At 38.9% G+C, this 27,937-nt stretch overlaps 1 protein-coding gene across 3 annotated transcripts in view; it reads left to right on the forward strand.

Annotated features, from left to right (window-relative positions):
- MYO6 (myosin VI) overlaps positions 1-27,937 on the forward strand; it is a 159,579-nt gene that overhangs the window by 58,553 nt on the left and 73,089 nt on the right. For all 3 annotated transcript variants that reach the window (XM_018052881.1, XM_018052882.1, XM_018052884.1), the window contains exons 3-10: positions 4,755-4,824; positions 8,743-8,816; positions 11,853-11,982; positions 14,040-14,145; positions 18,124-18,179; positions 20,745-20,842; positions 21,181-21,345; positions 25,485-25,565. In XM_018052881.1, coding sequence (XP_017908370.1) covers positions 4,755-4,824; positions 8,743-8,816; positions 11,853-11,982; positions 14,040-14,145; positions 18,124-18,179; positions 20,745-20,842; positions 21,181-21,345; positions 25,485-25,565 — 780 coding nt within the window. The remainder of the gene's footprint in view (positions 1-4,754; positions 4,825-8,742; positions 8,817-11,852; positions 11,983-14,039; positions 14,146-18,123; positions 18,180-20,744; positions 20,843-21,180; positions 21,346-25,484; positions 25,566-27,937) is intronic.

Raw genomic sequence — 27,937 nt, forward strand, 5'->3', positions numbered from 1 at the left:
TTGTACTTAACAATGCGGTGCATGTTCTAAAAAAGAAAGAATTTTTAAAATAAGCGCAATTATTTGTATATATTTGAAGTTGTAGGGGAGGAAGAATTTTCCTCTACCCTTTTGGATCTCCTGGCCTGAAAATTAAGTTGACATAAGACAGATTCACAGTAGGAACACATGCAACTTCTATCCCATTTTTACATGCACGTAGCAGCCTTCACAAGAGAATGAGGAATTAAAGAAGTAACCAGCCCAGGAGGCTTTCATGTCTTTTAGACAAAGAAACAATTCTTCTCAAGAATTGATAAGGCAGGGGCTTTTGGGCTAAGGGTGGTGAATTGTGGAGAAGTGGCAGGGAGGGCCGGGGTTAGTCTGACAAGACAGGGTTTTTCTGCACAGGTTTCTCTTGGCCTCCATTCCCTCCCCTGGTGATAAGCATGTCTCTTTCCCCCTGGTAGAGGGAGGGACCTTTCAAGTGGGAGTTTTATCTCTTGCTTTCAGGAATAAAAAGGGTCAGAGTGCGCTTGTTACAGCTGCTGTTTCTCAAGTGCTTTTAACTCAAGATTATCAGTATTCCCAAGTAGTATATTTGAGGGGAAGTGACAGAAATGTAGTGAGCCTTTCTTTGACCTTCAGAGTCTTTTTTTTTTTTTTTAACATATTTTGTTAGCACAGTAAATCAAAACCACAAAATGAAATGAAAAGTACATTTCCTAGTTATATTCTGCTATATTAATATGTATTCTGTTGTATCCACAAGTATTCAGTTCAAGGATGGAAGAAACTTGCTTTATGGGTCTATGCTTTTTGTATTTTAAATATTTTATGTGCTTTCTGCTGTGCCTTGTTAGTATCCATCAAGTACACACATAGAATCAATTCAAACACAAAATTTAAATTGTGGAGTCATAAAAACCGTATGGATTATAGATTATTTGTAACTAAAATTGAAGTTTCTTTTCACCAGATTTTTTTGAAAATGAACAAATTCTCAGTGATTTCTTTTAATTCCCCCTCTCCCTACTTCCTGGTCAGAGTCTTAATAAATTATAAAGTGTCATGACAACCATGTGGTTAAAAATGTCTGTAAGAGAAGCAGCCTCTTGTGTGGATGATTCATGGAGTAATGACCATCAGCATTTGAAAATTAAGAAAGTACAGAAAGCAATGGACAAGTTAAACAGATCTGTTTGCTGATACAGTGGAAGTGTGGGAGAGGTGATTAGCTCTCATGGGGAGCATGTTTTAGATGATAGCAGTGCCTTTTAAAGTTTTTCAGTTGTGGTACATAGTAAGAAATAGGTTTTAAATCGCATTAGGTAGGTGTATTATTCATGTGTGTGTGTATGTGTACTGATAACAAATAGATATTTCATGTCAACAGCACACGTGTATGTATTCAGATGAAACGTCTTTTTCATGTGCGATGCATTCTGATATTTTCTAATATCTTTTATTCTGTTAAAAATGCCGTCTTGAACCTCTCGGCTGACTTCATGTTCCGTAGTTGCAGCTGGCTGGCCTTCAGACTGAAGCCCTGAGCACGCGGCGCTTAGGGCTGCCTCTCCTTCTCCCAGTCTGCGTTGCTAGTCTTGTATTTGTCGGCCAGCAGTCTCCCCCTCACACTCTTGCTGTACCCTGGGTCTTGTGTGTCTTTCTCTTCCTCTTGCAAACCTTCGCCCTCGGTCCTCAGGGGTCCCGGTGGTGCTGTGTGTCTCTGCTCACAGTACTCCTTTTGCCTGGAATGCCACTCTCCAGAGCCCTGCGCTCAGCAAACACTAATCCATCTCTCAGGACTGACTGAAGTGCCCTCCTTTCTGGAATTTTCCCACAGATGCTCTGTCTCTTCCTCCTCCTCCCATGCAGTCAAGTTTACTGTTGATGACTCTTTGCTTTGAGAAGTGGTGTACATCCTTAACCTCCAAAACACTTTATTGGAGATTGGTTTACATTTCCCCCCTCCTACTCCACTGTAATCTTCTCAAGACGGGGGCGGTTTCCTTTGCCCATGTTTCCGTGGAGCTGGATGCACTGTGTTTGCTGGGTGGTGGGTGTTTACTGCAATCTCTTGAGAGGAGAAAAAGCCTCCTCCCTCTAAGAGAAAACAACTGCCTTAATGAAACAAATTTCCTCTTTCTCACTGAGTAGTCGTAAAGGGGGAAGAAGGTGGAGGCTGGTGGTCATTTGGGGGATGAAACAAGATGGAGAGAAACTAGCTTTAAGGGTTCACTACAGGCTGGATCATCAAAAAAGCAAGAGAGTTCCAGAAAAACATCTCCTTCTGCTTTATTGACTATGCCAAAGCCTTTGACTGTGTGGATCACGGTAAACTGGAAAATTCTGAAAGAGATGGGAATACCAGACCACCTGACCTGCCTCTTGAGAAACCTGTATGCAGGTCAGGAAGCAACAGTTAGAAGTGGACATGGAACAACAGACTAGTTCCAGATAGGAAAAGGAGTACAGTCAAGGCTGTGTATTGTCACCCTGCTTATCTAACTTACATGCAGAGTACATCATGAGAAATGCTGGGCTGGAAGAAGTACAAGCTGGAATTAAGATTGCCGGAAGAAATATCAAGAACCTCAGACAAGCAGATGACACCACCCTTATGGCAGAAAGTGAAGAGGAACTAAAAAGCCTCTTGATGAAAGTGAAAGAGGACAGTGAAAAAATTGGCTTAAAGCTCAACATTCAGAAAACTAAGACCCCTTCACTCCATGGGAAATAGATGGGGAAACAGTGGAAACAGTGTCAAACTTAATTTTGGGGGGCTCCAAAATCACTGCAGATGGTGACTGCAGCCATGAAATTAAAAATGCTTACTCCTTGGAAAGGAAGTTATGACCAACCTGCTAAGTCACTTCAGTCGTGTCCGACTCTCTGCGACCCCATAGATGGCAGCTCACCAGGCTCCTCCGTCCCTGGGATTCTCCGGGGAAGAACAGTGGAGTGGGTTGCCATTTCCTTCTCCAACCTAGATGGCATATTAAAAAGCAGAGATATTACTTTGCCAACAAAGGTCCGTCTAGTCAAGGCTGTGGTTTTTCTAGTGGTTATTGTATGGATATGAGAGTTGAACTGTGAAGAAAGCCGAGTGCTGAAGAATTGATGTTGGAGAAGACTCTTGAGAGTCCCTTGGACTGCAAGGAGGTCCAACCAGTCCATTCTAAAGGAGATCAGTCCTGGGTGTTCATTGGAAGGAATGACGCTAAAGCTGAAACTCCAATACTTTGGCCACCTCATGGGAAGAGTTGACTCATTGGAAAAGACTCTGATGCTGGGAGGGATTGGGCGCAGGAGGAGAAGGGGACGACAGAGGATGAGATGGCTGGATGGCATTACTGACTCGATAGAAGGGAGTTTGAATGAACTCTGGGAGTTGGTGATGGACAGGGAGGCCTGGTGTGCTGCGATTCATGGGGTTGCAGAGTCGGACATGAATGAGCGACTGAACTGAACTGAACTGAACAGGCCTTTCAGCTCTGAGCTTCCCCTTCCCACTGCAGGAACGCTTTTTCCTACAGCCCTTTTTCTGACCTCTTAGAGGCTGCAAACATAACAGAGCCAACACCTGTAGTCTGGGGAGGCCTTAGCCTCGTGGCTGAGGCTGTGAAAGTGGTGCGTAGCCCTGTGACGTCAGGAGCTATTTCTGAATGTGTTTTTCCTGTAGAATCATTGTTATAAATTGTGGATTGTTTTATAGCACCATTAATATACTTAATGTACATTATAGATTAGTTCTCTATTTGTGATTTATCCTTTAAACCTTCCCTCACATATAATGTTAAGAACATGTGTAGTGGGTTCCGAATAATTAACTTCTAGGGTCTTCAGGGCATAACAGTTTTCTAATTTGGATATGACTTTGAGTGGTGGTAGTACAAACAGCCTGATTTTAAGTTTACTCTGTAAACTGTAGCAGTAGCCTTGTCTTATACGCTTGTATATATATTCATATATAGAATTTATACAGATTATTCTAAAATCATTGAGCAGCTTTTCCTTAGAGATTTATTTGATATGGATGGTTTGGAACTTCAGCCATAAGAGCAATTGTAGTTGTTTGAGAAATAGAAATGTATAAGCAACTATTAGAATGGCATGGAGAAAATTTAATTCTCTTTAGATGTAATTTGAGATCATTCTTTCTTTCTTACAAGATACTATCTTAATTCTAGAGTTTCTGCCATAGCATTTAAGTGATACAGTAAACCCAGACTTATTCATAGGTAACTGTAATTTTATGTACCTAATAGTTTTCAGTACTGTGTATTTTTGACACATTCCTGTATAGGACTTTGTCTCTAATGTATTTTACTCAGACAGTAGCATTAATTAAATTATAGTCTGTTAGTGTATTTGATTGATTGGCTGTTACTTTTTCCTTTTTTAAAACAAAATTGCAGTATACATACACATTAAAATTTTCATTTTTTGAGAAGTTATTAAAAATCATGCCTGTGTAGTGTACTATGCAGTGTGCTAGTATTAACATATTTCTTGTTTTGTGCCACTCTGGGTGTTAGAGCACAGGATTCTTTTTACTGATTTCTGTTACTGATTCCATGTTCCTAGTAATAATGGATAATATATCGGACTGAAGTTATCCTTCTTTTGTGTTAATGACTTGTTGGATCTGGTATTGCATCTTAATGAAGAGCATATTATCGCCATTATTTCAGTGTATGCAGACAGTTAAGCTGCTTTGTCTTTATCATTAATAAGCTTCTGGTCTAATAAGCTCTTGTTTTGGATTTTAGACATTTTTGGCTCTCATAAATCAAGTGTTCCCTGCAGAAGACGACAGTAAGAAAGATGTGGAAGACAACTGTAAGTATCCGTTTAAAAAGTAGTTCTCATCATAGAAAAGGGAACCATTCCTTCCAAAAATATGTGAGTGATTATATTACAGGGTGCAGTATCCTGGTTGAGAAGAAAGGTTTGATGTGAAGGTTTCTGTGGACGGAGGAGCCCCACAGTCATAGATGCGTTGGTCTCTCACACATGGACTTTGGTGAAGGAAGTCTCTTGAATGCCTTTTTAGTATTATCTCAGTTGTGTAAATACAGGGAATGGGAATAATTTATTTACTCTGAAGCCTGAACTGAAGATCTCATGGGTTTTTTTGCTTTTTTTTTTGGAAGAGTTATTTTGAACCTCATCTGGAATCAGTTTTTTTTTTTTTTTTGGATGTATGTGGTTCAATAATTTGGAAGTTGAGTCAAAAGCAGCCGTTTAATGCCTCTGTTTGAAAGAAAAAAGCATGAAAAAATACTGTGCAATAAATGCTAATTGAAAAATTGATTTCAGAACAGTATATTAAAGTGCAGCATTAGTTTGACTTATAACTGCCGTGCAATGTTTGGTGGAAAAGCACTATATCCAGAGCAGTAGGCCGTGTATATTCTTACCTTGTCCAAACGAAGCAGTAATCGTGTTTCCTTTTTATGTGGCAAGATTTAAGAGCCATGTCCAGTTGTCATGGATTTCTTTACAAGTATGTGACTTTAAAAACCATTTAAAGAAGAGAGGTAAAGAAAGGAGTGTGTTTTGTCCTTGCTGGTTTTTCTGGAGTTCACATTTGAGCAAGCCCGCAGGATTCCCATCTATGATGCGGAATACAAGAGTAGTGGTGGGCATCCAGTGCCCAGCTTCTGACTATACAGTTAGGAAGCTGGGTGCCTGTGGGCAGTTTCTCTCTCTCCTTTGGGCTTCTCTGTTGAATGGGACTAATAATGATTCTGTTTCATCCTTAGAGATGATACATATAAAATGCTTGGCACAGTGCCGAACCTCTAACAGCCTCTCAGTAAATGGTATCTGTTGTTATTAGATGTAAGAGACTGGAGAAAAAAAATGTGGAGCTCCCCCCCCATTCCAAAATTGCTAGAGAGTTTGTCTGATGGGATAACATTTTTCTAATTAGCAGTCAGAACCACAGCAACAGAAAGGAATGAGATTGTTCTGTATGTAAAATGAGAGAGAAAATTCTTCTCTGTTTTAACTTGCTAGGGTATTCAGAATTGGTAGCAGTCCTTTTCATGTATCAAGACAGTGTTTTCTGGCATTCTGTGGGAAGCACCATGAAGAAAGGAGAAAGTAGTCCTCGTGGGGGTGGGGTAGTGAGCATCAGTTCAGTTCAGTTCAGTCGCTCAGTCGTGTCTGACTCTTTGCGACCCCATGAATCGCAGCACACCAGGCCTCCCTGTCCATCACCATCTCCCAGAGTTCACTCAGACTCACGTCCATCGAGTCCGTGATGCCATCCAGCCATCTCATCCTTGGTTGTCCCCTTCTCCTCCTACCCCCAATCCCTCCCAGCATCAGAGTCTTTTCCAATGAGTCAATGGGGAGGTGTTGTTTGAGGGATCATCTTTGAGCTGACCGTAAAGGACAGGTAGGTTTTTGACATAGAGGTGCAGAGGCATGATATTTGAGTTTGATGAGTGGTTTAGTCTGCCTGCAAGTTAGACTATATTAAAGAGAGTTATGGAAAATTACGTGAAAAGGTCAGTTGAGTGCCGGTTTACTAAGGGCCTTGAATACTGGACTTGAATATGGACTTTGGTAGTTGATGGAGACCCACTGATGATCTTTGAGGAAGAAGGAGGTTTAGTCAGGGGTCCAATGTAGCTCTAAGCTTCCCTAGTGCCTCAGTCAGTAAAGACTCCGCCTGCAGTGCAGGAGATGCAGGAGGCCCTGCTTTGAGCCCTGGGGTGCCAGGGTCCCCTGGAGAAGGAAGTGACAGCCCAATCCAGTACTCTGGCCTGGAAAAGTCCACGGACAGAGGAGCCTGGGAGGCTACAGTCCATGCAGTCGCAGAGTCGGACTCGACTTAGCGACTAGGCCGCCACTAGTGTGATTAGATGAGGGCCGTGAGCAGTCAGGGTTAGAGGGAAGAGAGACTGGGGCAGTAGACAGGCGGGAGGCTCCTGTGATTACAGAAGTGGCGCTGAGACCTGCACTGGGCTTGGGACTGTGGAGTTGGAAAGAAAGGAGAGCCATTTCAGAGGCCCAGATGTGTTAATTGTGAGTGCCTTCCATGAGGCGAGTGCTGTGCTGCACCTTATTACATGTGTAAGGACTTTTCCAGTGGTCATGTATGGATGTGAGAGTTGGGCTATGAAGAAGGCTGAGTGCTGAAGAATTGATGCGTTTGAACTGTCGTGTTGGAGAAGACTCTTGAGAGTCCCTTGGACTGCAAGGAGATCCAACCAGTCCATCCTAAAGGAGATCAGCCCTGGGATTTCTTTGGAAGGAATGATGCTAAAGCTGAAACTCCAGTACTTTGGCCACCTCTTGCGAAGAGCTGACTCATTGGAAAAGACTCTGATGCTGGGAGGGATTGGGGGCAGGAGGAAAAGGGGACGAGAGAGGATGAGATGGCTGGATGGCATCACGGACTCGATGGACATGAGTCTGAGTGAACTCTGGGAGATGGTGATGGACAGGGAGACCTGGCGTGCTGGGATTCATGGGGTCGCAAAGAGTCGGACACGACTGAGTGACTGAACTGAACTGAAGGACTTGGAAGTGAGTTCAGAGCAAGGAAGGGGAGAGGAGGGTCCTCGTATCCACTCGGCTTGCAGAACAGATGAGTGGGGAGTGGTGGTGCAGATGATGGAAGCGGAGTGAGTGGGTAAGAGTGGGCCTGTCTGCCTGAGCGTGTGGTGGAAACGTGAAAATGGAGCTCAGCCAGCTGTGGGCTGGGGCAGTAAATCAGGCTGGGAGAATCGAGTGTTTCAGAGTGTTGGTGGAACAGACGTCAGAAAACCAGGATTTCTACCCCGATGCTGCTGTTCCAGTTTAAGACACACATAATTTCTCCAGGATTCTTATTTTGTCATATCAGTTGTGAGGCACTGACTGAGTGACCTGTTCCCTTCACATTTTGAAATTTCATCTTTTTTATTTTCTGTAAAATTCTGAGCATCATATTGGATTAGTGTCGTCCACTAATCTTTGTTGTGTCAGAAATGTGTAAACTCAGCACTGTCTGTGACTTCCCTGGTGGTCCGTGGCTGAGGGTCCACAGCCCGGTGCAGGAAGCCGGGGCTCTACCCCTGGTCAGGGAACGAGATCCAGCAGGGACACCCGAGACCTGGTGCCGCCCTGTAAACAAACAGTAAGTCTTGTTAAGAGTCGGCACTGTCTGAAGTAGTGCTGTCTTTCCACTTGAGTGGCGCTTGCCATTTTAGCCAAACTTCATTACTGCGTGTGCGTGCTCAGTCGCTCAGTCACGCCCGACTCTGCAGCCCTGCGGACTGTAGCCTGCCAGGCTCCTCTGTCCATGGGAGTTCTCCAGGCAAGAAAACTGGACTGGCTTGCCGCAGCTTCCTTATCAACTGAGCCACCAGGAACGCCCAAGATCACTGGAGTGGGTAGCCTATCCCTTCTCCAGGGGATCTTCCCGACCCAGGGATCGAACCAGGGTCTTCTGCGTTGCAGGCGGATTCTTTGCTAGCTGAGCAACCAGCGAAGCCCTCCTCACTGTGTATTCACATGATACTCACTGGAGACACTCCTCTAGCTGAAAGTTTGTTCAGAAATATCATTATAACATGTATGTAAGCTAGATATATTTTAAATCAGCTTCTGGAGTTTACAGGTACCAGGGAAAAGATGGAATTAAACTTAACCTAACAGGTGAATTTTAGCTTGGGTCCGAGTGATTCAGATTAAGATGGCATTGTTTTATTTTGCTTTTTTCCTTCAGATATCTAATGATTTACAAAATTTCCATCTCAGGTTCATTAATGTATTTAAATGAAGCCACACTACTCCATAACATCAAAGTTCGATACAGTAAAGACAGAATTTATGTAAGTATTTTGCCTGTGGTTTAAGTTTTGTGGGGGTTATTATTTTACATGCTGCTGTTTGATTTTATTGAGCTTGAAATTTTCTTACCAGGAGATCACACTTGACCTGAGCCTGTTGAATGGAGCCTGAGCTCCATGAGGATGAGAATTTTTTCATAATCTACTGCTCTTAAATCCAGAGCTTAGACCAGGCATGGTAGACGGTACTTAAGAAATATTTGTGGAATGAAATAATGAATTCAGGGCATCATCTAATATTTTTCAGCCTTAAATCTATCCAATTTGGTTATTTAAAAAAGCATTAATTATTTTGAACTTTGATTTTTAAATTTTTGGCATTTATCTATAGATGTGTTTAAGTAATGCACTTTCCACATTGTTCTGCAAAACATTTAAGTCAGACTTAAGGCATACACAATGAGATTAAAAACTTGGATGACAGAAAATGTAAATTAGAATAGAAGGCAGTATGTGAGGAAATTTCAGGAACACGGAAATGCTGACCATGAGCCTGAATAGTTGCAATATTTGATGCCGCAGAGAGAACTTTCCTTAAAAGCCAGGATATTTAAAAATGAGACAGTGCTTCTAGTGTATTAAATAGAGTTTGCACTAGAGCATTCAGATGAATGCTTAAATGGCATGTTTTAATGACCATGATTCACTGGGCACGTCTGAGGTTTTATTCTAGTTATAGGTTCCTTTGTTGGCTGGAGATAAATTACCCTGCTGTAGCTCTCCTGTTATAAAGATGGGACTCTTCATTATTTTTGAAAGAAGAAAACACATGGCTTCTTTGACACTTCCTAGATCAAATGACGTTCTTAATTTTTAATATCACTATCAGTTTGCCTAATTGTACTTACTTAATTCTGACTAAATTACCTTTAGTCTTTGCCATCTGTCCAAGCAGTGACAGCTGGGAAATAGAACTAATCTAGTTAGTCTTTTCCAAAAGAATTTATCTTCACTTATGCATAGTATTAAGTCTTTCCTTTTCTCTTTGTTTTTGTTTTTGTTTTTTTTTCCCCCAAATTCAACTAAATAGTATATTTAGGTTAATGTAGATATGGCTATTCTTACTTAGAAATATATTTGGAAGCAAAATTCATTTAATCAGCAGACTAATGTTGAGTATCTAATGTGTGCTAAATGTTTTAGGTACTAAAATAATAGTTTTTAAAGTTTGTTAAAGCAGTTTAACTTGTAATAGGTCAGTAAAAGTTGATATAGCTGTAACCATCTTTCAGTAGAACTGGCCACTAGTTTTTCTTTACATGTCTACATTACTTGGTAGTAGTGAATCAGTTTTAGTTACCTGCGCAAATTTTAATTGTTTTCATATCTTTTTCTTGAAGTTTACACATTTTAAACTACCTTTACAGAATCATCTTACTCAACAGAACACTGAGATAGTTGGTTTTTATTTGGGATGATTATACATAAACTTCTCACCCTGGAATTTTCACTGGTCCATTAATGTTTCCTATGCAGCGGTGATGTTCTTCTTGCTGACCGTGGCCACTGATAACTGAAGGTTCACGTGCAGAATTCATTGTACTTTCATAAGAAGATTAGCACTACATTTGATCAACAAGTCTCTGCTGAATCACATACCTGATAGAAATAATTACTTAATTGTGAAATTTTAAGTTTTTGTTCCTCATGTGTGAGTCTGCATCACTCTGGAGAATTTTAAGATTATTTCTATTTGTTCTGGCCTTCTTTTCTTAAGATGTGTATGCAGTTGGGTGTACAACCTCTGTTAGACAGTGGCTGTTTAGCATCATCAGCCCTTGTTTGGAAAACCAGTGTTTTCAAAGTTAATGAAAGCCGTTAACTGGTAGGTTTTTGCCTAGCCAGTTATGCCTTTTAGTTATAAAACCATTAAATATCAGCAACACACAAACAGAATGATTATTACTGTAACATATGTAAGAGAGTGAAGCAGTTCAGAATAGTTTGAGTTGGATATTTTTATACTTCTCATTGACCAGAATTGCCACCATTCTCCCATAGACATTTAACATTTTCCTTGGTTACTAAAGTCTCTATTACTTTCCTTTTGTTTTCCACGGAAAGATTATTAACTGGAATTTACTTTTCACCCCACCCCAGGAAACAGGTTTGAGAGCATTCACTGAATTTTAGATTAGCAGGCTGAGAGTTTGGGGTTTCCACATCATTTCCCTTCCACAGCTAGAAGCAGAAGAGAAAAAAAATATGGTCCTCTATGCCCTAGTTTGGTCTGCAAACCACAACCAATTGCTAAACCACAACTCTCTTTCTACCCACAAAGAATTTTATAAATCCTATTGGTGGCATTTTTTTTTTTTCGGTCTTTTGAAGCCACGATGAAATTTCAGATTTGAAAGCAAGCTTCATTGCTCATCAAACATTTAGCCCTTCAGTATTCTAGGCAGTAGTTAGCATGTGGTGTTTTGCAAAAGTCTGGGACCAAGTGGTCACTGCAGAGCCAAATCAGTCCTAGGTTTTCAGTGATGGGCACAGGCCTCAAGGGTTCCACGAGCTACGCTACACTCTTTAGTAGCTGTGTTACACTCTTCAGTGAAGAAAGTAGTCTAGACAAGGAATACAAATAAGCAACATGTAGGCTGTAGGGATAGAGCAGATGTTGTAAGTGGAGTCAGCAGAAGATGTCTGAGACGGAGGAGCAGGGGCTCAGCTCTGCCCATGCGGATCTGGTGGTGGTGTCTTGAACCTGGGAGGGCGGGTGGAAGGGAGTGTGTTTCCTTTGATGCAAAGGAAGGTCAAGAGAGGTGATTTTGATTTTGGATGTGGCGAGTTTTAGATGCCTATGGGATAAGAAGATGTAAATATTTATTAAGTGTTGAAGAAATAGGAGTCCAATAGAGATCAGGAATGTTTAGGGCCAGAAATGCAAATTTGGTATTTCTAGTTACAGAGAGAATTGGGGGTGTCTACTTGCTGTATGTTCTTTCTTTTATGAGCTTTGTTTGATTTTAAATGAAAATAATAATTGGAAAATTTAATGTTTACGCTTTTCCCATTTAGACCTATGTGGCCAACATTCTGATTGCAGTGAACCCATACTTTGACATACCTAAAATCTATTCTTCAGATACAATAAAGTCGTACCAAGGAAGATCTCTTGGGACGATGCCACCCCATGTGTTTGCAATTGGTAAGTAATTTCGTTATATCTTAATTTTTATTTCAGTTGTACACACTCATTCAGTTTTTCTTTTGGATTAGTAAGAGATACCATGAATCGACTGTGTGAAGGCCTGTGTACACCTGACTGTGTCACCGTGTTAGGAGCGTGTCGCTCACATAGGGTGGGGAGGAATACTTTGGCTGCCGACTCATGGGGTGGTTGTACCTCATTACCTTTGTTAAATGCCTGTGTTCTCTTAAGTGTGTCTATCCAGTTGAAAGTAGGTCGTAATAAAATGTGACCTAATGGTTTTGTTTGACTCCATCTTTAAAGTGTCCTCCTTCTACAACTAAGACGGAGGCCCAGACCATTCGCTCTTACCCTTGCTTGTGAGTGTTTACCTCGGCTAGAAGGGGGATGTGAGAACAGACACCTTCCATGCTTGATCCCTCATCAGGGCATCTTAAATTGTAAAGGACGGACAGTGACACATGTTTCATATCTCTGGAGAATCTGCATGGAATGGCAGCAGCATCGGTCTTTGCCTTTCTTGGGCACTGTCTCTCATCTCATGGCACTTTAGCTCTGAAAAGCAGAGATGGAGTTGCTTGAGAGGCATCCCCCGTAGCTGGTGGCTACAAGTACAGAGATGCTACCTAAGCCTTGGAATTCAGACATAACCAGCAGTTAAATTGTGACACGTTTTGGTTCAGGTGTTTAGCGCAGTTAGTTTCTCTTCGTACCTGTGTTTTGGCTTGACTGGGCTTCACCTCCAGATCTGACTGCACATGTTCTGGGTGCTGCTAGGCAGAGTGAATATGGGGCTTCCCTGGTGGCTCAGAGGTTAAAACGTCTGCCTCCAATGCGGGAGACCTGGGTTTGATCCCTGGGTCGGGAAGATCCCCTGGAGAAGGAAATGGCAACCCACTCCAGTATTCTTGCCTGGAGAATCCCATGGACGGAGGAGCCTAGTAGTCCACAGGGTCGCAAAGAGTCGGACACGACTGAGCGACTTCACTCACTCACTCACTCACTCAGCCCAGTGCAGCTGGCTCTCTGATGCTCTGGTGGGCATCTGCATGCGTTCAATCAGCTGGCGAAATGGTGAGCAAGTTCATCACTACGCAGAGTTACATGTTTAAAATGTAGTTGCTTACTACTAAAAAAGTGTTTACGACAGTTCCACAGAATTGGGTGAAACAGATTGCTGATGAATTGGTCAAAGGGGTGTGAACACTCTTGCGTGAGTTTGCATTGGGTCCTTAGAGAAAAAGCCATCTGTAGAGCCTTCTTCACTGGTATGGGTAGCACCTGCCTGGGGTGAGAAATAGCTGCCATATAGGGCTCAACTTGTCAGGACCTCATTTTTAATTAAATTTACTTTAATTTATTCCACTTTAACAGAATCAAATTGTGGTCATCTTGTCTGCAAAGTCCAAAAGATATAGCTTGAATTGTTGGAGGATAATGAAGACGGTTAAAAATTGTATACATAAATAACGGCATATCTAAACAATTGAAAGCAGTTAATTTTGCCTTTTTTTGAAATGTTGGTAAATTCTGCAAGATGTCTGTGTTTAATGGTAGAATTACAGGAGGGGAAAAAAAAAAACCACCACAGATCTGTTGTGCAGTTGTGTTTTCTTTTTTTCTCCAGCAGAAATTTTGGCTGCCAGATTTCTTAATTGGTAGCTTGTTACTTTTTGTTTAATTCTCTGGGGATGTCATTAGTTACGTATAGTGAGCATTTTTCATCTCTCTGAAAATATGTTCTGGTATTAGGAAAAACTGAGCCACTGCTCATAATATGGAGACATTCTAGTGCAAATATAAGAGTTGTTTATTTGAACTTCATATCACTTAGCTGTCAGGATAATTATAGAGAACATTTAAAGTATATACTTGTAGAGATCTTTTGAATACTTTTAAATGATTTTATTTAAACATTTTGGTAACTGTAAACACACACTTATAATTTCTTTCAGCACGAGTGCTTTTTGTTAGTAAGTGGACTTTCTATCATTTGGAAATTTTTATTTAATACTTTGTTCATCACTAACAGTGTGGTATTATTTTGACTCCAGCTGATAAGGCTTTTCGAGACATGAAGGTGCTCAAGATGAGTCAGTCCATCATTGTATCTGGAGAATCAGGAGCTGGCAAAACAGAAAATACAAAATTTGTTCTAAGGTGAGGAATATTTAGCTGACCTAAAATGTTTTGAACAAGTTGATTATTTTTAGTTGTGGTAAAAAAAATATACAACATAAAATTTACCATTTTAACTATTTCTAAGTGTACGGTTCAGTAGTGCTAAGTATATTCACACTGTTGTTCAGCCAATCTCCAGAACTTTTCATCTTGCAAAACTAAAATCCTATACCCTTTAAACAACTCTGCATTCTCCCCGACTGACCCAAATGCCAGGCAACCACTGTTCTTATTTCCTGCCTTTTTGATTTGACTACTCTGGACACCTCATGTAGGTGAAATGTACAACTTTTTGTTTTTCTGTGACTGGTTTTCCCCCATTAGCACGATGTCCTCAAAGTTCATCCATGTTGAGGCATGTGTTAGCATTTTCCTCATTTTTAAGAAGTAATATTCTGTCATGTTGATATATCACATCTTGTTTATCCATTCACTCATCAGCGGGCACTGGAGTTGCTTCCATCTCTTGACTCTTGTGAATAGTGTTGCCTTGAACATGATATGAACAAAGAGTTAACAAAGATCTCCTTGAGATTTGACCAGATTAACCTTGCGTATTTTGCATGCTTTATGACATAGTTTGAAACGGTGGGCTCTGTTTCTGTTACAAAAACAGGCACCTTATGTGGAAGCTAAGCTGGAAATTTTTGAAATCAGTTCTGATATGTTATTCTCAGGAGGATCCTAGAGGAGACCAGTGCTGGTTAGGCAAAGGGAAATCTCCAACCATTCCTTCAAAATCCAACCATTACATTCTGTTTTCAATATTCCTGCTATTAGAGTGGTCAGAATAATTTTTTACCTTAAGTTTATGATGACTGAACTTCTTGCTTCTACCTCCCCACAACCCTCCTCCCAGCATCAAAGATAAATATTTCTATGTGTAATGTATATCATATTTCAGACACAACAGTTGGTTAAAATCAGAATGTTCCCAAAAAGTTCTAAAAAAATGATGCTGATTTAGATGTCAAAGACCATCCAAATAGGATTTTAAATATCAGAAAAGCTATAGCAGAATACTAGGTACATTTAAATACAAATCTGTAATATTTAAATGAGCCATTCCAGTACATGATTCAGGTTTCAATGTTAGATGTGTTAAATAATATTAAAATTAGAAATATAGGCTGCCAGTTCAAGATGGCAGTATAGAGGGACATACACTCATCTCCTCCTGCAAGGGCACCAAACTTGCAACTAGCTGTTAAAAAACCATCGGCAGGCAGGAGGACACTGGAACCCACCAGAAGAGACGCCCTATGTCCAAAGACAAAGAAGAAGCCACAGTGAGACGGTGGGAGGAGCACAATCGCAAGAAAACCCTGTTCCTGCCAGGTGGGTGACCCACAGACTAGAGAAAAATAACACCGAAGAAGTTCTCCCACTGTTGTGAAAGTTCTCAGCCCCACGTCAGGCTACCCAGCCTGCGGACCTGACAAAGAGGCTGGGACTCCCCAGGGAATCTGACCTTGAAGGCCAGCGGGATTTGATTATAGGACTTCCATGGGACTGCGGCACACAGAGACTTCAGTCTTTGACGGCACAAAGTCTTGCATGCACCAAGACCCAGAGGAAAGGAGCAGTGACCCCAGGGGAGATTGAACCAAAACTACCTGCTAGTGTTGGAGGGTCTCCTGTGGAGGTGTCAGTCGGCAGGGGCTCATCACAGAATCAGGAGCATTGACAGGCGCAGTCCTGGAAGGTCCCCCATAGCATAAGCCCTCTTAGAGGTTACCATTAACCCTGCTCTAAAGTCCATAGACCCCAGGGCTGGGTCTCCTTAGGCTGTCAGGGAGGGAGTGTAACTCCATCCATCAGCAGATAATTGGATTAAAGCTTTACTGAGTAAGGCCCTGCCGATCAGAGCAAGACCCAGCTTTTCCCCTCACCATTCCCTCCAATCAGGAGGCTGACACAAGCCTCTTAGCTTCCTCCATCAGAGGGAGACAGAAGAAGCAAGAAGAACCACAGTCACACAGCAGCTAAAACAAAGACCACATTACAGGATGAAAAAGAAGAAAGTTGTGTTCCGGGTGAAGGGACAGGATAAAACCCCAGAAAAACAACTAAATGCAGTGGAGCTAGGCAACCTTCCAGAAAAAGAATTCAGAATAATGATAGTGACGATGATCCGGGATCTTGGGAAAACAGTGGAGAAGATGCAAGAAATGGCTACCAACGACCTAGAAGAACAAACAAACAGATAGGTAATACACTAGAAGGAATCAGTAACAGAATAGCTGAGGCGGAAGAATGGATAAATGACCTGGAAGACAGAATGATGGAAGTCACTGCCAGAAAACAAGATAGAAAAAAGAATGAAAAGAAGAAAAGAGAGCCTAAGAGACCTCTGGGGCAACCTTAAAGACAACAACATTCACATTATAGGGGTCCCGGAAGGAGAAGAGAGAAAGGACCTGAGAAAATATTTGAAGACATAATAGCTGAAAATTTCCCCAACATGGGAAAGGAAATAGTCAACCAAGTCCAGGAACCCAAAGAGTCCCAGATAGGATAAACACATAGTAATCAAACTGACAAAAGTTAAACACAAAATATTAGAAGCACCAAGGGAAAAATAGCAAATAGCATACAAGGGAACTCCCATCAGGCTGTCAGGTGATTTCTCAACAGAAACTCTACAAACCAGAAAGGAATGGCATGATACATTTAACGTGATGAAGGGAAGATCCTACAACCAAGAATACTCTACCCAGCAAGACTCTCCTTCAGATTTGATGGAGAAATCAAAAGCTTTCCTGAGAAGCAAAAGTTAAGAGAATTCAGCATCACTAAACGAGCTTTACCACAAAGCTAAAGAAACTTCTCTAGGCAGGAAACAGGCAAGGAAAAGACCTACAGAAAATAAACCACAAACACTTAAAGAAACAGTAATAGGATCATAGGTACTGATAATTACCTTAAATGTAAATAGATTAAATGCACCACCCTAAAGACATAGACTGGCTGGGCAGATGAGAACACGTGCATGTATACACTTCCACTTACAGCATCATTCTGCTTGACTCCCCCAAATTGTATATAATTATTTTATAATGTTAGGTTAATCATGTTCCCATTATGAGTTGCAGTTATAATTAGTTTTTATTTTTTGTCTGGCTATTGATTGTGAAAACTGATAAACATCTTTTACTGTTGTGATTATGCAACTATTACTCACTCAGTACTATTTGTATTATGATTGGTCAACAGAAAAATAATAGAACTCTATGTCACCAGAACTGTGATTTAATAGAAAAACCTGTAATCACTTTTTAAAATCCAGATACATAACAGAATTATCTTGAAATTTTTTGAAAAATACAAATGCCTAGATATCGCCTCTTTTTTCTCCAGAGCCCCAGATATGTTTCTAATAAGCAGCCATGTTTAAAAACAACTGTATTATATGATGATATATTATTTTAATCTAGTTCATTTCACTTTTTCCATTTCATATTCAGTGCTCCCATTTCATTTAGTTTATGTTTTCCAGTTTTTCCACCTCTTCTTGTGTTTCTTTTGATGTTCTTTCTCAAGTCTTTAGCAAGTGTAGTAAAAAAGCTTTTATATAAATATATATATAAATAATATATATATTTCAGAAAACTTAATGAATTTTTGCCTAAAAAATTTATGACAGTTTGATCCCTTGTTTGACAATATGACTAGAATGCTAGATTTCTAATTAAAAAACAGATATGCAACAAGCAACAAAGGTTGACTTTATAGCAAAGGGAACTCTAGTCAGTATCTTGTAATAACCTATAATGGAAAATAATCTCAAAAATAATATGTGTATATGTATAACTGAATCACCTTGCTGTGCGCTGGAATCATTGTAAATCAACTGTACTTCAATAAAATATATAAAGAAAAAAATTGTTTTAAGCAATATAGTACATGCAGTATCACTGTCATCTAACTTTTTTTTTTATCCTGTATTTTAAACAGATATTTGACTGAATCCTATGGAACTGGTCAAGATATTGATGACAGAATTGTTGAAGGTGATAGAACTTCTAAAATTCTTATTTTTTATTGTTATGTACTGAAATTAACTAAGAAGAACCCTCTAAGTGGTCTGGAATGTTCTCACAGAGATCCAGAAGACTCCAATCTCTTACAAATCTTTGCTCCGTTTTTATCTCGTCATTTATTTAATGTCGTTTTCCCCTGACCCCATGTGCACACTAAGGGCGGAGATCTTATAGACTCAGAGTCCCTGGAATAGCGCCTGATACACGGCATGCGCACCGTCTTTTACGGAGCTGTGAATGAGTGAAAGGAATGCTCGAAGGCTTCTGGCCTCCGGTGTGTGTTGCTGACCTTGTTTTAGTAAAGGAGGAAAGGAGAGGGTTACTTGGAATGGAGGTGCTGGGGGAAATCATTTTAACAAAAGCGTGCACTTGGAAGGCAAGAGTCTGTATATTGATTTCCTTAAGCAGTCAGTGTCTGTACACCCCGTAGACAGTCTTCCCGTACCCTGTTCGGACACTGCTGGTCCAGGCAAGCCTGCAGGAGCCTCCGGCAGCACGGGATCCTCTCTGGTCTCCCCTCCTGTCATCTGTTCTCCGTGTGGAAGCTGGAATGGTCTGTTTTGCTCTAAGCTCTTTGTTGGCTTCATATGTCTCTCAGGGTTAAACCTACCTTGCTCTTGGTGGCCAGGTACCTGCCTCTTCTGGTCTGATTGAGTCATTTTTCCTGTGAATCCTCAGGCTTTAGTCACATTGGTCTTGTAGTTCTTTGAGGTGTTTCAGGCCTCCTTGACGCGTCCCTCACCACTTCCTCACTTTTTCCTACCAGACACTCGGTATTTAATGATGATGATGGTATTGGCATGTGTGGGACGCATTAGGTGTTATCTGATTTGCTTAAAATGGGTTACCTAACTTACATCTTCACAGAATATGAGGTAGGTAATGTTTTATCCCTGCTCCACAGATGAGAAACTAAGGTAAAAAGAGTCTAAGTGACTTTCTGAAGAGTAAATAGCTCATCACTTGTGGAGAAAGGACATGAAGACAGACATCTTAATTGCATAATCTACTAAGTGCTCTTTTTAATACTCCTGACATTAAAAAAAAAAATTTCAGTTGAACAAAGATTTGTCAGGAGCCTTCATGCATTTTGCTAGATCATGGCAGGCAAAAGTTACATATACTTTTCCACAATAATGTAAAATATCCATGTACATGAATATAAAGTCTACTCGAATAAACATTTTAAAGTTTACATAATAAGATTTTTCATATTTCTTGATATAAATAATTTTCTAATTTTATGTACAGTTCTCACTGAGGTATGGTGACGCACGAAAGTAGAATCACAGTAAAGTGCCTTGAGTGAGAGAATTGTCATTTAATGAATGAGTAAATAAAAACAAGTTAGGGATTAATTTAATGAAATACTAACTAATATTCTCACTTGATGATGTGAGGCGCAGATTCACTTGTGAATTGCATATAAGCCTGGTTTCTGTCATGAGAACACTCTGTGTGCTGTGTGACAGGCTGTAGTTGAGGACCAACAGAAAGGGTTATTGCACATTTTTCTCCAGCCCCTTATGGAGGATAGTGTATGTTAACTGGCAGGACCCTAGAACTCTTGAGGTGACGTGTACATGCTAACATTTCTTTCAGTTTTAGTACTTTCTTACTTATTTTAGCAAGTGAAGCAACCTGGGAGTGATCTTTAAATGGATTTGGAGACTAGTTAAGCTTTCTACTGTGGACAGACAGAGAGAAATGGACTTTAGACTACTTCATAAGAAATATTCGAGCAATAAACAAATGAAGCAGTTTATGAGATTGTTGAAGGAGTGTGTGAGCAAGGGTGACACTAGTCTGGTATAATTATAGTTGAGACTGCGGTGAGTACAAGAGTGGACTCTAGTACCTCTTTCAGTAGTGTAGAGTGTGTGTGTGTGTGTGTGTGTGTGTGTGTGTGGCAGAGAGGCATTATAAAATGAAGACAATTAAAATTGGGTTCATTGGGATTTCAAAAATTCTTCTTCTGAGCACCTTTTGTAGGCAATTCTATAAACTGAATTTGTTAGGTTTTGTTGGATGTGCATGTAAAAATGTTAAATCTGGAGGTTATGTTAATATATATATTTAAAAGTAGGTTAATAACATTTTGCCTGTATTTTATCATAGGAGGTCTGCTGTTTTCTGCTTGTGTAGGGCTGATGTGGAAACTATAAAAATATTTAGGGAGTAATTTTTTTTTTTTTTTTTTTTAATTTTTTTTTAGGGAGTAATTTTTAAAGTTGAGTTATAAATTTTGTAATCTAATGACTTTTGAAAATTTCATCTTTGCCATAATACTTACATTTTCTTTTGATAAATTTTAAATAAATTTTTCATCTCTTGTACTTTAATAGGGCCTGACATAAGGGGAGTCAAGAAATATTTGTGGGATTTGACATTACAAGTGAATTCATTCATGTTAGTTTTTTGAGAATATTTTTCTAGTTATATGTATTTATTAATAAATGGAAACAGTATGTATATTGCTTTGTAATTTTCCTTCATGTTAATTTTTATGGCATATTTTCATTTCTTTTTTAATAGCTAATCCACTCTTAGAAGCTTTTGGAAATGCAAAGACTGTTCGCAACAATAATAGTAGTCGATTTGGGAAATTTGTAGAAATACATTTCAATGAAAAGGTAAGTGAGAGTGAGTTTTGGGTTAATATATCTGGGAAGTGTTTTTAGAAAAAGCAAAAGGTCTTGATAGAATTGGTAGTGTACTTGAACTCATGGCAAATATATTAAAATTTTTCTCTTACTGTTAGATATTTGGGAGAATATATATGTTCACTGTGATCTCTATAAATTCTAAAGCTTGCATTTATTAATAGTTATCTGTTTTTCCCCTTTATTTGATAAATATTGCAACCTCTTTGATAGACAAATGGTTATTAGGAAAGATAGTTTAACATTGGTAGGTTATACTTTAAGACTTCAGATGCAAAACCGTAATTTCTCTCTGTTTTGTTTTCTAGAGTTCAGTTGTTGGAGGATTTGTTTCACATTATCTTCTAGAGAAATCTAGGATCTGTGTTCAAGGCAAAGAGGAAAGGAATTATCATATCTTTTATAGGTTGTGTGCTGGTGCTTCTGAAGATATTAGGGAAAGACTTCATTTGAGCTCTCCAGATAATTTTCGGGTAAGTTGGATGAAAAGAAATTTCATGCAGTTTTTGCAAATTGAATTGTCTTCTATTCTAAAACTTATTTCAGTGGATTTTGATGTCTAGTTGCACATAACTTACCTTAAGTTCAGTATATTGGGATAGAATGACTTCTGTAATAAGTGGATCTGTATGGAGGTTTATTGCTCAGTCTATAACACTATATAGGAAGATACAGAATGGAATAGGTAAAAGGAAGGATGCTAAACCAATTATAGCAATTGGTTATCAACTTATCTTCAGTAAGTAGTTTATAATAGTTCTATAATGCTAGCTTTACAGTTACCTTTGATTACTTACCAAAAAAAAGTTTGACCACTGAATTAATATTAATAAAAGATCCCTACTTGCCTTCCTTAATTCATTTCAACAAATACTTATTGCTTACCCTTTGGGTACCAGGATTGTGACATAGCTAAAAAGATAAATGATACCCAGTTCCTGCTTCTGAGCAATTTAGAAACTGGTGGAAAACATGCACACACTTTTGACTGATATGTTGGATGAGTAAGAGAGATGCATAGGAAGCTGATCATTTTGGAAAAAACCTTACTGGAACAACTGATGCTTGATCAGAATCCTGAGGGATTTTCAGGTATTAACTAGAGGAGGAAACATGCAAAGGGTATTCCTGGTAGATGCAAAAAGATAAAGAAAAGCAGGAAATAGCTTGAAGTGAAGGACAGGAAGGATGGGAGTTGAAGCTAGAGAGTTTGATCTTTTTTCTGTAGTTAGTAAAGAGTGGTTTTGAAGGGTGTTAAGTAGAAAGTTGGATATCAGGTCTGTACTTAACTTCAGGGTTAATATGGAAGATAGCTTTAAGCGGGAGGTGGGGTGGGGTGGTAGAGGAGAGGATGGATAGAAATTGCAACCGTGGGTAAGTGAGTTGGGAACCTGTAGGTGACATAGCAGTTACTCAATGCCTGAATTTGGTTTAGCGATGGCAGGGTTACTGAGGAGGGGATATGTGAAACAGGAGGTAAAATTGACATGACTTGGAGACTGAATTAGGTAAGGAGAAGGAGGAGTCTGAAATTATTTTCCAGGATTTGATTAGGATAACTGAGTGGCTATAAATACCATGTTGGGGCCAGATGGAAGATTGGTGGTATGTAGGATGCGTCCAGTTTTGGAGTCTGTGGAATATCCAAGTGGAGCTGTTCAGAAGACTGTTGGGTGGGATAAGATCGGGTCAGAGCTGTGGGGACAGGTTTGTGAGATGTCAGTACGCTGATGATAGTTAGAACTGTGAGAGTGAGGAGATGAGATTGTGCAGAGAGACTGCGCAATGTAGAACAGCATGTGCCAGGATCCAGACTCTAGAGGTAAAAGTGGATGAGTAGACGAGCTGTCTAAGACAGGAAGCCCAAGTGGAGCTGGGAGAGAAGCATGAGGAAGTCAGGAAAGCCAAGGATCACAAGTCAGTGTTCAGTTTCAGGAAGAGGTCACTGGGAGTGGTTAGTGTAATTTACAAGTTCTCGGCTGGAAAATGGCGTCCCTATTTGGGACGTGAGAATCGTGGAGTGCAAGTCGAAAGTGCAGATGGTGTAAAGTTCTCCAGGTGATTCTCATCGTCCTTTGTGGCCAGTGGTCCTCCGCTTGAGAATCATGACACACATTAATATTTAATTATTGTTCTGTGTGTGTGTGTGCAGCCTGGCTTCTCTTTATTACTTCAGTCAATTTCTTTTAATGTATATTTGGACATCTAAAAACTCTGTTGTTTTAAAATGCTTTATAACTGCGTCTGTGTATGTAGTTCTGCAGTGTTCAACCTTCTCTGGTGGTGGTGGTGGTGGTGGTGGTGGTGATGTAGTCACCAAGTCATGTCCGACTCTTGTGACCCCACAGACTCTAGCCCTCCTGGCTTCTCTGACCATCGCATTCTCCAGGCGAAAATACTAGAGTGGGTTGCCATTTCCTTCTCCAGGGCATCTTCCGACCCAGGAATTGAACCCAGGTCTCCTGCATTGCAGGCAGATTCTTTACAGACTGAGCTATGAGGGAAGCCTTTAACCTTCTCTAGAACTCACCAAATTAATTGGAATTGGGTTAGTTGCCCACAGTATCTTCATGACAGTAGAAGATGCGTTTCTCTAGAGTGATTTTTAGAAAAGGACTATAAATCAATATGACTCACATGGAATTTAATAATGTTGATGTGGCTTTGCCAACACTGAGTTAAGGATAAAGTGACATGCCTGCTGTCTTAACATAGCTTTTCTTTCTCCTTGGGGGCTTGGGAACGTAGTTCCTGTGTCTCAGAATGCAGTCTTTCCTGGCACAAGGACAGCCATCCTAAGAGGGCAGCCTCTGAAATGCTTTATCAGGTCGGAGTTTCCTGTCCCTGTGCAGTGAGCTAGGGGCATGATTTCCTCTTACAAGGGAGTCCTTTTGGTGGTAAGAGGAAAACTAGAGGAACAGCCTTAGCTTTTACCTAAAAACATCTGCTGTCTTGGACATTCCTCTCTGGCAGGCGGACATGCACCTCTGTATTCCTTCCCCCAAATTATTCCGCCTTAGAGGGACTTCGAGTCTTGGTCACTTCATCAGGTTTTTCTCTGGTTTAGTTTAGGCCTCCAGTTACAACTCGGGGATAAAGTTGTAAAGACAACAGAGAAACTGCAGCAGGGTGAACACCCCCCCCCCCGCCCCGAGATTTGTTTGTCACTGCTGTATACAAATTAGTGACTCTATGCAAATTAGTGTATAAAGAACTGTAGAGTTACAGCTGTTCAAAACCATCCGTATTAACTACACATGTATTTTAGAAAATAAAAGGTTAAAAATGCTTGCATTATTCAAAATTTTGAAGTATTTTTGCACATGTTCCATGGAAGCATTCATTATAGTCATGCAAGGATCTTTGAATATAAATAAGGCTTGGATAGAATGAGAATGGGTGACTAGAATAGTTACAGCTTTTTAGTTACAGAAAAGTTAGAAGAAACAAGTATTGTCCTTAGGTTTTACTATTAAGTCCATCTGTCCAGAAACCTAGTATTTGATAAAAACAGTTGCAGTAGGTGGATTAAACTCTTGCTAGCAAAGAAAACATTTGTTTTGGGTCCATATAGTTAAGCTATTATTATCCTGCTAAATAAAAGAGCTCTGTTTTGAAAGTCAGTTGAAAATGCTTACCACTATTATCCCTTTTATTTTATTCTTTCCCTCAAGATTTTAGTCTGCAAAGAAAAATTCATTGGATATTATTTTCTGGTTTTACCTGTGTTTTAATATTTCACTATAATGGGGGGAGATAATGCATTGATTATCTTCAGTATTAATTTATCCCTAAGTCATTCAATTTACTGTAATTTTTTTCTTGATATCTGTATAATCTTGGAATTCATTGTCATGGGAGAGTAGAATCCTAGTGACCTGATTTAAGAAAAGCTGAGATGTTTAAAAAATTCTCTCATCCTGTGCCCTGTGCCCTCCCTTCCTGAACAACCCCCACCTATTGAATGTGGGTAGTAGATTCTGCTGAAGACCAGTATATTATTTTCTCTTCAGTTGCTTCCCTTGTTCTGTGTTTTCAAAGCACTTAATCTTAAAAAACTTCTGGGCAGGGAAGTAAACCATTGAGATAAAAGCTGAAATTGTTATTTGAATACCTGTGAAGGTTCATAAAGCAAATGTAATTTATGTACAGTTAGTGTTAACTGTCAAGTCACTATGAAAGGCACGTTTTGAAGGACTGATTGTAAAAACGAGAAATTAAGAAACTTAAGGATATTATTTGTTAATTATTCAGAATTTAAAATATTAGTCAAATATTACTCAAATATTACTCAGACTTTTTGCATATTTAGGTCATATCTTGTAAAGATTTAAAATTGCTCCCTTTTAAAAGTAGGAAAGCTTTATGGTACTGTTTTTTTTTCTGTTAATCATTTAATTCAACTTTCAGATTAAGAGTTTCACCATCCCTGGTTTGATTAATAGAAGTAAAGTGTTTATGATATACAGAAGTATTGATTTTAATTGAGAGATTAAATGATGCTCAGGTTATGTTTAGAAATGGTTAGCACTGTTGGATAGATTGCGTTTTCCTCTGTGTTATTTTCCTGTGGATCATATTGTTAATTATACTTTAAATTTCTTTGTCATAGTATTTAAACCGAGGCTGCACTAGATACTTTGCTAACAAAGAAACTGACAAACAGATTTTACAGAACCGAAAAACTCCTGAGGTAAAGTAGACTTTTAAAACAGATTATAATCTTTAATGCAAAAAAATTGTGCTGAAAGATACATTCTGTTTTTATTTTGAAACCCAAGTAAGATTTCTTGCTTTAAGCCTATGCGTAAAAGACCTACATAGTCATTCACGCCTCTCTCGCCATGAAACGCTTTATTCCTCTTTTGCTATCTCTAGAAGGTGCAGGTTCTGAGTCTTCTTGGTGGGACCTCAGTGCACTTTTTTCCCTGTTATTTTCCAAACATGAGGGTATCAAAGTGCCTAAAAATCATCCTTTGCTAACGGTTTTGAAACTTACTCTCATATTAACCATTAGGATTAAATATAAAATATGTTCTTTATAATTTATTATCTGTGTCAAAGCTGAAAGAAGCTTTAATGTACACAAAGAGTGAGCATTGTTGTGAACTAGTTCTTATGTATTATTGTGATATTTCTCTTTAAAGCAGCATGTTTCTGTAATTTATTATGAAAAGTTTAGTTTTATGTGTAACTTTTACTAAATTATTGTATTTCTGGGATTAATTAGATATAATTATACCATTAAGTATTACTTTAAAAGAATAAAATCCTTAATCTAAAAATCTACAACCTTTATAAATTTTAAGATACAATGTGTAAGTGGTAAGTGGTATGAAGGTAGAGCTACTCAGGCAGCTTGAATTATGAGATACTAAGTCAGGATTAATTATAGGGACTAGTTCATATTGTCTTTATTAATTTTTTAAAAAGATTTGTATTGAGTGTATAATTGAACAAAATTTTATTATATTCAGTTTTTAATGTCTCTGCATTTGAGTTAGATGCATTTGAGGAGTTAGATGTTTTTGACTACTTTCAAGATAGTGAGAATTATATCTTTAGTATATTCATAAAAAAGAATAGAAAACAAAAATCCCCATTATTTTGAATTCTAAACAGATGAGTCTGCAGTTAATGTTTGTTTAAATTTAAATTTATTTTATTATTTTACATACAGATGTCTGGATTATAAATTGTAAACATCCATGGTAGAGACTTTAAGAAATGACATTATTTATTACAGTGTTCTCTTTTGTTATGATAATCTATATTTTTACAAGGTACCATTGAAATACAGAAATTGTATTACTTACATTAAGATAATTGGGACATTCCCTGGTGGGATATTGCTGCTATCCCAAAGGGAAAAAACACAGATACATATATATTTAATCTTTTGGCGTGGGAAAGACTGAGTGGAGAGGAAAGAAGACTGTTATTTTACTTTCCAAAGAATATTGCACTCTTTGTACTCTCCTAAGAAGAAAATGTTCACTTTCTGGTTCTAGAGTCACCATACATTGTTAAGAATCTTATTCACATTATTGAGTTTATATATAAAAATATGTAAGTGACTAATGGATTTAATATGTTTAAATTACTTTTTATTGTTTTCTGTATCAGGAGGATGAGGTGATCATTTTGACTATTCAGAATTCTTTGCCTAGTTCCATTGGCGTGTGTTTAAGCTGTGTGTAATTTTTAGGAGAATGCAGTATTTTTAGTCTGCTATAACAGCAATATATTCATGGACATTTGATTAGAAACAGTTTTCAAGTGAAATAACTGATCAACTGCAAGACTAAAAATTCTGCATGATATGTGTTTTCTTTTAAATTTGGCTGCATGTTGTTGTTTGCTTCTTTGAAGAATAAAATTAAATTTCTTTGTCTAGAAATTTTCCAGAAATTTTACACATGCATAATTAAACATTTTAAAGACTGTGGAAAGGCAGTTATAGCTTTAGCTGGGAAGCAATTGGCAACCCGGAGGAAAAAAAAACTCTCCTCGGGATGTCTAGAATGGCCAGTTAATTCTGACACTGTTACCTCATGTTTAATTTTGCTTATTCATTCTCAAGTTCTGGAAAATTGCTAGTCCAGTCTCTCTGTGTCCAGTAACTTTGTTTTTCCTCCTTCTGGTTTCTGCAGGGCTGACTTTTCTTCTTCCTTTTTCTGAGTTTATTATAGGTTCTAGTAAAGAATATAGTAGATGAACATTCTTTTAAGAAAGAAAGCAAATTTTCTCTTCCATTTTTTCTGAAATGTTTTCAGTCATTGTGTGAATTCTTAGCATAAGCATAATGCTTACTAATATAGTTTGCCTCATATATACTAACAGATAAAGGCTTAAAAATTAATTCCCAGGCCATGAAAACTGTTTTTAGCCTTTCCACTGTTCACTGCTTTTGAATACTGGTACAGCTCAGGTTTAAACTTTTATTACAGTTTTTAAAAACTTCAGTTCTTTTTGATCTTTGGTTTTATGTTGATTCAACCACTGATATTTCCTTCATTTTCACTCAATTTATATTTTTATATAATACCTTACCTTTAGAGTTAA

This window comes from Capra hircus, chromosome 9 (genome assembly GCF_001704415.2).
Source record: "Capra hircus breed San Clemente chromosome 9, ASM170441v1, whole genome shotgun sequence".
Lineage (NCBI taxonomy): Eukaryota > Metazoa > Chordata > Mammalia > Artiodactyla > Bovidae > Capra > Capra hircus.